A 10,159-nucleotide genomic window follows, 5' to 3' on the forward strand; every position below is an offset into this window, starting at 1 on the left:
ACCCGTGCTCCCGTTCATGGTTGAGTGATTAGTTTTGCCTTTAATATGATGTTTAATAATGAGTTGTTATTTAGTCGTAATTTGTGACATGTGAAATAAATTCCAAAACGATTTCGTGAGGGTCAAGCGGTCGGCTGAAACCCTAGCCGCCACCCCACCTTCTCTCCCTCTCGCCACTATGGCGGGGAGGTTGCTGATCATGGGGGGCTGTTGTGGAGAAGTTGGTGGGTGTTGTGGGTCCGCGACGGAGATGAGTAGCCGAGGTGTGGTCTGCAACTGATGCTCGACAGCAGCGCCGATGATCCAGCACGATGATCTTCAACGGTGGCCCGGCATGACTAGGCCACCGGAGAAGATGGCGTGGTGCATGGTCCTTGACGGCACCAATCTTGACATCAAACTCAGATCTGTTGTGTAGCGGCATGGGTGATTTGTCTTGGGTTTTCTTTACAAAGCCTTTGTGTCTGGTTTTGGACGTTGAGACGGTGGCACTTGCCCAGTGTAGGAATAATGTCCTGCCCACCTTTGTCCCGTCCCATTGGTGTGCTTATTTCCGGTAGAGGGCGTGTGAAGTTGTGACTGTCAGGTTTTCCGGGATCTAGTTGGTGTTGTTACCGGTGGATCCGTGTTTTCGTTGTTTTCAGTTTCTACAAGCCCTTCTCTGCATTTATTTTTTCTTCGGGGCGTTGATTTGCTTGCATATCGCAGTCACTCAAGTCACGATCACCGCAAGTAGCCGGTGGATACACCAGGAAAAAATACTTGAGCATCCCAAAATATTTAATGTAATTTTATTTTTCTGTAAGGATGTGGTTGTAAGGACATGTAATAATTAATATATGACCTTGAACCTTTAAGAAAAGAGACATGTGAAATAAAGAGTTTGGCCTCGTCTATACAAAACGAAATAGATACAAGAAATACAGGAGCAGCCTTATGAACGATATTAACGAAGTCATCCTATGTGCTTTGTGGTAGTCGATGAAAACATCATCTCTTATTGAACAAAACGTCATCAAAAAACCTGAAATAAATCTAAAAAATGCAAGCAAGCGTTTAAAGTCCAGGACTTGAATCCTAATAGAATGTTTTCACCATAAAAGGCTAATCGTCTGAGCTGCATTTAGTTTGCAAGGTCTTTTGTTAAACTGGATTTTAGCTGGTCAAAGATGCCTAAATTACAGCTACGAAGAACGGAAATCGAGCAAGATGGACAACTGACACCTATCCCCGCCACGTTGCAACCTCCGCGCAATGGATGGGCTCAGCTATCACCCATAGCGCCGTACATGGATGGGCTTGAAGCACCCCGAGACCTATGGCGGAATTATCCCACCTCACAACACGCGAGCCAATGAATAAATCAGTTTCCTAACGATCTGAATCAACATGTAGATAATTTTCTCTATATACTTGATCAAAGTTTATACAAACCATATTATGAAATGAAGGCAGTAGTAACGCAAGTTCCTTCTTCTTTTTCTTTCTCTTTTTCGAGGGAATTAACTAGTAAGTTAATTGTTAAGAGCACCAGCCAAGAAAGGGTCGATCGTTGCATTTGTAAGGAAACTCACGCATTTTAATTCCTCTGCATTTCATTTCATGTTACAGTGTAGCATTGTTATATATAATATACACATATCGATCCCTAGGCTCTGCCTGGATGGGGGCAACCTTTACCGTACGCCCTCTCCAGCGATCCCAGTCCAGCCTGATGCGAGCAAAAATAACATACAAAAGGCGCAGATCGATCGACTATTCTAACAAAACCAAAGAAAAAAATAGAAAGAAAACAATGTACCGCTTCCCAGTCGCCATCACCCCATCTTGCACTCGAATAGGCAAATAACAGTAGGCATCAAGTGACGACGATTCAAGGTGACCATTGGTCGGGGACAGTTAGGAAGTACTTTGACATGGCCTTCCTGAACCTCTTCTTGTACTGGTCTGGAGAAATGATGGTGGGCATCCCGTCCTTGGAGCCCCCTAGAATCCCCGACGCCTTCACCCAGGTCTCCAGCTGTTTGTCCCATGTGTACTGCCGGAGATAGTCAATGATCCCCATCACCAGCTCCTTCTTCTCCTCGTCGATGCCAACCAGGAGGGAGTAGTCCATCACACCCACTGACTGCGAACAAGGAAACAGGCAGCGCGAATGAGAATGGATCATGCATGCCAAAGAGCAGCTGGAGACATACAATATTCACTTCATATGCTACAACTCAACAATACTAATCATTCAGATCGATTTTGTCAAACAGATACGGGAAGTATACTAAAGATGCTAAGCCAAGCCCAGGGTGGCCGTTGACTTGACCAAGCCAGATCCGAATAGGCGAATGAACTAATAACTCGACTGATAGTTGCCACGTTGGCCAACCAAAATCATCCACCAGTCTGGCAACAAAAAATGTTTCAACTTTTGGAAACAGAAAACACATCAAAGGGTTGTTCACCTTCACACCAATCCTTTAGCTTCTCACCAGTATTGTTTTATAAGTTTATCTTTATAACCACTTTGGATGTCAGCAACAGGAAGGTAGGAAACATTTAACAGATTTAAGGAAACTTCTACTGTTTCAGTAAAATAAACAAGGGGCCCGTGTGCTGTCTACCTAGAAACATGCAAAATTAAGTCATGTCATGAACTAGAATCAGATGGGGATCTGGAGCGGAGTAGCACGACCATGCTGTGACCGCAGACGCAGCACAGTGGCAGAAAAGGGGACCAGGACTGTGTTGATATATTTCTTATAGCTTCCTTATAATCCATAGAAATAAAACTACAACCCCTTAAATGGTTAACCCTCAAGAAACCCATCTCCAATATCTTATCTCTAGTTAGGCCCCCGTGGCTGCACCAAAAGTTGAGCTACAGGCTCCAAGATTCATAGCTATTTGAACATTATTATTTCAGAAAACAATATTTCAAAGTACTAAGTGTGAAAAGTGGAAACATGTGCATGACTATTTAACCCGTCTAGCTTTCACTGGAACAGCATATAAATTGGTTGAAATCGAGCAGCTTTCAAGATCTTGTCATCTTGGTATCCGAGGCCTTCTAGACATACTAGGTTGGTGCACCCTAGAATGTATTACAAGCATGTAAACAACAGACATACACAACACAGTGAGTAAAGTCACTTACTGCCAGAAAAGAAGTATCGTTCCAGACAGCTCGTTCCAACCTTCTTTTTGCTTTGCTTCCAAGAAAAATGGGTTTTGTATGAAGTGTCTCTAATAGATTGAGATCTAAGAGAACCTTGTTGTTTCCTGATGTATCAGGGTTGTAACGGGAACGCAGGGATCCTTTCAGGTCATATATTCTTGATACCTTCCTCTTGAAAAATATGTTTTCCATGACCATTAATTCCATCTTCAGTTCCTTTCCATCTTTCATGTTCTTGGCAACGACCTAGTGCACAGATGGGTCGCAGTTAAGTTAAAAATAATTTAACCTTACAGGACCCTAGAAACACATGAGAATAAACTTAAAGCGGTACAAACCTGGTAAAGACCAAGAACTTTAGCAAGGCAAATTGGGCTTCCAGAGGATACAGACTCTGTTATATATTTGAAGTACTCAGTTGCGTAGTCCTCAAATGAATCTAATTCCGTCCGTGTCACTTGCTTTATGACAAATCTGTCATCCAGTGTCTTGGCAAAGTATACATTACTCTTGCCACCTTGAGCACTCCATCTCTTGCACCGGCTCAAAGAACGAATGTAATCCAGTTCATCTGCACAACACTTTTTTCTGATTGAATCAAACTGCTTTGCAAAATAACATATGACAGAAAATTTTGCCTTATCCACAGAACACGAGTCTTCATCCTCAAAAGAAACCGTCAAATGAATATCCTTGGAATTCATTTGAGATACATCTGACCAGCTTCTAGAAGTAGAATTCTGATCCAGAGAGTTCAAAACACTAGGTCTGTCCAATTCATTATGCAGATTCAGCACTGGCAACATGAAACTACGATATTCTGGAACAGTCATGGCATGGGCTATCATACTGGACGGCTCATCATCATACACTGGAATAACAACATCTGAAACACTTTGTGATAGAAGGAAACGACCCTCACCATCAACCATACCAGGAAGTGACAGCTTATTTGTGAAGGTCGGGGACAAACCCCTGCCTGTTCTCTCAAGCGCCCTAGGAGGCCTTTGGGAATAAGCTCTTCTTATGCTTACATTTGAATCGTCGACAGGTGATAACCCATTTCTGAAATTGATTCCAGAATCAAATGATTTAATTCTAATTGGAGCCATAACATTCTGGTATGAGGAGCCATTCATCAGAGCAGTAGGTGCAACTAGAAGTGTCTCCACGCCAGAGCCAGTCCATGCCAAGTCAATTCTATCAGAAAGATTTGATGGGGAAGACTCTGACTTCTCCAATGTCTTCTCAAGCTTAAGTTCATCAGCCACCACCCCATTGCTCTGTACTTCACATGGGTGCGGGACAATGTGGAGACCAGTAAAACTAGCAGAGCCTTCAACAGACTGGTGGTATACTTCATCTATGTTGGTCAACCCAGAATGTGACACGGTTGTGTCACCATGTTCTCTTCTGAGCAATGGCTTCCCACTATCTGTGATAAGAGAACTTGACTGAGAATATTCTAGTGACTTCTCCATATTTTCCTGTGTGCTGGAAATCTCAGCCTTTGAATCTTCTAACACGCTTTCAGGAAATTTCTTAGGACACTGTGCATCAGTTGCCGCAGTACAGTTTTTCTTGGTGAGTGAGTGCATCATGTGCAGACGGCGATCCCATACATGTGCATCAAGTACAAGCTCTCGCCTCAGGCGGTTGAGCTCTAGAACATCTACAGGTTCTCCAATTGTTTGTAACTTCTGTATGCTACCAAACCCCGACAAAACCTGAAAAATGGTGTGCAAATACGGGGAAAAAAATCAACCCACCAGCACAGTATGTAGCCTACCACATACTTTGACAGCAGAATAAAACCATGTAACAGTTTAACTTACGTCATATTTCTTCCACTCAACTTTAATCAGATCTTTAAGATCAACAACATGTTTATACAAGCCCGCCTTCATGCTCAGATCTTCTTGGGCTGAAACTGTCTTTTCAATGCAGTCAAGATTGTCAGAAATCACCCTGTAAAAGTTATCCTTCCTATTGGCTACCTGCAAGACAAGTTAACCATTTAAATAGGGCAATAAATTACACAGAAATATGTCAAAAGGGGCATTTCCAACACCCAGCTTAACTTTGCTCCACAAAGCTAGCTTTAGGGCCAAATGGTGAAGCCCACAAAACTAGCTTCTCAGAGTGCATTAGCTTATAACGGAAGTCGGCTAGAGAGAGGTGGGAGATAGGAGGGTGAAAGGCTAAGAAGCAACTCCACCACAACTTATAAGCTTCAGCTTATTAAAAAGCTGGGTGATTTACTCAGCTTCAACTTTAAGCTAGGCCAAACAGGCCGTAAATAAACAAACTTATATTCAAATGAACATACATCACCAGCCTCCTCGATGAGCCAATCTTGTGCTACTGGATAAGCAAAGTCTAATACTGAGGGTGGCAAGTTGACAGATAGGATGTCCACAGGAGAATAACGGAAGACAGCAACCATGCTTCCGAACCTGTTCAAGGAGAATGGCAACAGTTACATTGACCTTAAATTTGAGAAGGTTGAATACAAGAATCCACCACATACCCATAAAAACGAAGACAGTCCCTCTGGAGGGAATGTCCACAGCAGGCAACTCGATTGGCTGTTGTGTGATTCGAAAAGCTAAGTTCAAGAAACTTCCCAAAAGAAAGTCCACATGCCGCATCAGACATCACTACTCTGTGTGTTGCCGGAGGGTTTCCATTTTTTTGTTTGCACCGGAGGCACCTGTGCCACATCCATATCTTCCCATCGTTCCGTCCAGGTAACGGCTTTACAGATTCAAGATCTCTAACACCTATTGAAAGACTGCCTTGTTGATGAGTATAACATTGGACATGAGATTCTGCAGGTTCTTTGCAAGACTCACAGCACGAAGTCTGCAACAGCGATGGAACACATTAATAAGGCAATAGTAGCCTACTAGGTATCTGCTTGCAATCAAACAGGAAAATGGATGACAATGCAGTACCTGATAAAATAAATCTTCACGAAAATACCTCCCAAGTGGCTTATCAAAATTACCGTAGAACTTTATGCGGAAGAGCTGAGATTGCTTGCATACAATTCTTTTCTGAGGGCATGCAACGGACAAGGAAACCAAAATGCTCTGTGCATTCTCGGATGTTGGGAAATACTCGGTGGGGTTCTCGTTATGATCAGGTACGGTTACTCCTGCATGTTCTTCGTCTGATGTATGATGGCAACCATTGTCCAACTCACTTTCAACTCTATAAATCCCACCAACCATCTCATCTCGATGAACGTCGTCAGGGTATTGCAAATCTGTTGGTGTCCCTTTTCCAACTAGAGGTGATTCACAATCATTATCGATAAACAATGTTGGGGGATGAGAAAACGTGTCATCAGTTCCAGGAATGTATTCTTCCTGACCAAGGTTAGGTTTCAAAAGGGATTGGTCAATAGTTAACACTTTTGAAGAACTATCAAGGAAATTTAGAGGCACGATGCAGCCCTTTTCTGAAGTTCTGTCACCAATGATTTGAAAATCATTCAAATTCTGCCGAGAATTACTTGAGGAAATATCTCCACCATTCATATGCTTCTCAAGTGGACGAACTGGAAGATCCGAAGGGGTCTTTGGTAGTGTTGCACCCTCATCTGCAAGATATGAAGTCTCCAGTGATAGTTGATATGCTGCAAATACAGCAAATTGCAGAGCGAGTTTGACCTTCCTTAACTCTTCATAGGATGTGCCCCTTAGGAGGACCTACGAAAAAAAATTGTTGGTTGTATTAGATATGTCTTGCACAATTAAACCGCCACAATAGATAGGCACAAAGCGGAGCTCAGGATTGCCATCCTCAGCAGAGAGTAAAATAATGCCAAAAAATAGTATTGAAGAATACGTGTATAAAATTAGGACCAAAGTAACAATATGATGAGAATTGACCCTTCATTTTTTTTTTATGAAATGGAGCAAGATCGTTAAAGGTAGCAAACAGTTCTATGTGCATTACCGTGCAGCCCAAGCGTCTTGGACAACCATCAAAGAACATCAGTGTCTTGATAGATTTTCTGTTAGAGTCCTTCGGAGCTAAAGATTCTGCAACTCTTTCAATCCAGAAAGCTTGGCATTGTCCAAGTCTTGCTGAAGTGATATTGTCAATGGATGAAGCAATTTTAGCACCTGTGCAGCGTGATATCCGTTCTAGAAGTGATCTCTTGACATTCAGTACTAAAGATATATCTTTTGCAAGAAGCTGTTGAGCATACATCGGCACACTCTTTTCAACCAACAAGACATGAGGCCGTTGGGCCTCTATCTTTGCAACAGCATTCTTAAGATATTCCTTTTCCTGTACATATCACACTTTCAATGTTAACTACGGACATACTGAGAGCTATTAGGATAAATACACTTCAGCTGACAAAGAATGTAGGCATTACCTGTTCAAGAATGCTGTTTATCGATGCTAGTTTGTTTGTAACCTTTTGATGTTCCAGTGCTCCTCCCAAAAGAAGAATTCTAGGATTCTCGTGCTTTGACACCATGCGTTTATGTTTTACATTCTTAGAACAAACAACACCTTTAATGAAAGTACTGCAAATAAACAGATGAATAATCCTTTAGCTCCAAAAATACCATGAAAAATATCATATAATCACTCAGCACAGCTGAATCATTATAGGGCATACCTATCGTTGGGAGTCCCTGATGCTACGCATTTAACTTTGACATAGTTGGTGGGATCCATGCTACCACCTTTGCTTGTATCTGGCTGCACAAAGGTAGCTGCCTGCCATGCTAATAAGGATACTATGTCCGACCATCCATCCACGAGGTCAACTCCATGACCTTGGAGCAATTGGGACACAAGAGCCCTGAAATGCCCATGTAAAGCATTCCTTAAGAACTCTTTATGAGCTATATTCTGTTTTCCTTTGGTCCCTGGTAAATCCTCACTACCACCGCACTCATGGTTAACACGTTCAAAGGTCTTCCCATCACCAATAGCACTGTCATCATCGTCGTCATCATATTGAAAGAAACCGTTTTCGGAGTCATCACCCTCATCTTGAGGCGGCGGAGGATGCCATATGAGTCCATTATTACTCTCAAAATCAATTGGCTGTATAATATTGTCATGATGTTCATCATCGCAATTCGGTGAATCCATCAAATAGTCACCATCATCATAGCCATGGCCAGAATTCAACGAGTATATAGGAGAATTTTGGCTGGCATGACCATTTATCCCGGAGGGAGGACTTGTGCCTACTTGTCCCGATCGTCTCATAGGACTATATAACGGGCTCGAATTTCCCAACCTGAATGTGTACAGCCTACTAATATTTGTGCTCACGGAATCCGTATCAGAAGTATCTTGAGAAAACTCACTGCCCGGGGAGAAATACCGGTCTCGGTCTGAGTCCTCACCGTCTTCATAACCAATACTCCTACATCCAACAAATTTTATTCAGTCAACATATCAAGTTATGCCCTCCAAGGAATGTAAGGAAGTCAAATACTCACCCTGGCGTTGAGCATCGGAGAGGACCAGGTGAGGAGAAACGCCGCCACCCAGCAGACCTCGACGAAGACGGTGTAGGGACACGCTCCGGTGGGGACATGGTAGCCCCATCCAACCCGTCACCGCGCTGTTCCATGGCGGCACCTCGGCCACCGTTAATAGGCCGGACGCCGAGGTCGGAGCGGTCGCCGGCGCCGCAGTCCGTCATCGCAAGGTCGGTAACCCAAGAATCGGACTTCCGCGCGACGGGAACTCCCATAAAAGCAGCAAAAACCACAAAAACCAACTGCCGGGGAGGCCCAAACCTAGCAACTTCTTGATTTCTCAGTAGACCCTGTACCAAATTACACACCACAAATCACGGGAAAACAAGCACGCCAAAACGAGGAGCCACAAACCGTTAGAGGGGAGCTAAAAGGGACCCCGCAGAGCGCCTAATCCTAGCGTTTCTTGGGATCTGCACATCCAAGGCATTTCCTCGAGCATGTAGCGGGCAGGAGGGCAGCAGCATCGCTCGAGGCTCCACGGTTCAGTGGCTGCTGCGGGAGGGAGGCGTCGGCGGCGGAGTCGAAGGGCGAGCGGAGTCCGGGGTAGGGGGAGGCGGAGGAGGGTGAGGGGAAGGCGAAGGTGCCCATGGAGGGGAAGCTTTTGCGTGTGAGGGGAATGGAGGAAGATATAGAGTAGAGAAAAAGGTAAGCGCGGTAGGAGAAAGGAGGAAAAAAAAAAGAGTTCGGTGGGTGCCGTTGGTTTTGGTTTTATTGTTTTTCCTGCCTTTTATAATTCGATTATCTTCTTTCATTTTGCCTTTCTTTTGACTTCTGTCTTTTTTTATAGTAGGAAAACAATTAGGACTTGTATTTCTTGATAGGAAAAAAATCCGAGAAAAAATATATTGCGTTTCTTTTCTTTTATGAATTTCCCTTTCTTTTGACTTATGTCTTTTTTATAGCAGGAAAAAAAATCAGGACTTGTATTTCTTGATAGGAAAAAAAATCTGAGAAAAGATATATTGCGTTTCTTTCCTTTTATGAATTAATTATGATGGAGCTGGGCAGTATGTTATGTGGTGAAGCAAAATCCGGATTGTGGGTTTGAGTTGCCTTTTCTCTATGTTCAAAAGTTATTTTCTTCCATTTGACAAAAGGTGTTCCCTATTGAGACTTTGCAACATGTGCGTTGTGCTCTGTTTTGATTGCACGAGGTCTTTGATGTCATTTTCGTGTTGAGAAACCTTGAGCGCCATTTCACCTCATATTTCGTGATTTTGTCAAATAGGGACATGTTGTCCCCCAAAGACCCAATGGAGAATATACTAAAGTCGTCACAATTTTAATAAAATATATTTTGCACAAAATAATCAAGAAAATATATGAAACTGTGTCACAAGTTGTACACAAAATTGTGGTACCCGCTAATTTTTTATGAGGAATCACCGGGGGGGGTCTCCCATTTGAATATATTGCTCAAAAGCGGCAAAAATCAAGGGTCATCCCCTAGACTTTTGCTGAT

General features: G+C 43.1%; 1 protein-coding gene across 1 annotated transcript; it reads right to left on the reverse strand.

The window, feature by feature from the left end:
- Positions 1-1,552: 1,552 nt before the first annotated feature.
- On the reverse strand, positions 1,553-9,317 carry LOC125525374 (putative 1-phosphatidylinositol-3-phosphate 5-kinase FAB1C). The gene is made up of 11 exons (XM_048690373.2): positions 8,653-9,317; positions 7,815-8,576; positions 7,566-7,719; positions 7,136-7,474; positions 6,127-6,885; positions 5,700-6,034; positions 5,499-5,625; positions 5,005-5,166; positions 3,508-4,896; positions 3,149-3,415; positions 1,553-2,128 (listed from the first exon to the last, which is right to left on the reverse strand). Exons 1-11 carry the CDS (start codon positions 8,907-8,909, stop codon positions 1,874-1,876), a joined length of 4,806 nt encoding a protein of 1,601 aa, XP_048546330.2. The 5' UTR covers positions 8,910-9,317; the 3' UTR covers positions 1,553-1,873.
- Between the last annotated feature and the right edge of the window lie 842 nt (positions 9,318-10,159).

This window comes from Triticum urartu, chromosome 7A (genome assembly GCF_056163025.1).
Source record: "Triticum urartu cultivar PI428250 chromosome 7A, HENAU_Tu73, whole genome shotgun sequence".
Taxonomy (NCBI): Eukaryota; Viridiplantae; Streptophyta; class Magnoliopsida; order Poales; family Poaceae; genus Triticum; species Triticum urartu.

Excerpts from the sequence above, each read along its gene's own strand:
- LOC125525374 (XM_048690373.2), bottom strand. The coding sequence starts at position 8,909 with ATGGGAGTTCCCGTCGCGCGGAAGTCCGATTCTTGGGTTACCGACCTT. Across the intron at positions 3,416-3,507 it reads AAGTTCTTGGTCTTTACCAG|GTCGTTGCCAAGAACATGAA; the intron begins GTTTGTACCGCT and ends TCTGTGCACTAG. Across the intron at positions 2,129-3,148 it reads ACGATACTTCTTTTCTGGCA|TCAGTGGGTGTGATGGACTA; the intron begins GTAAGTGACTTT and ends CCTTGTTCGCAG.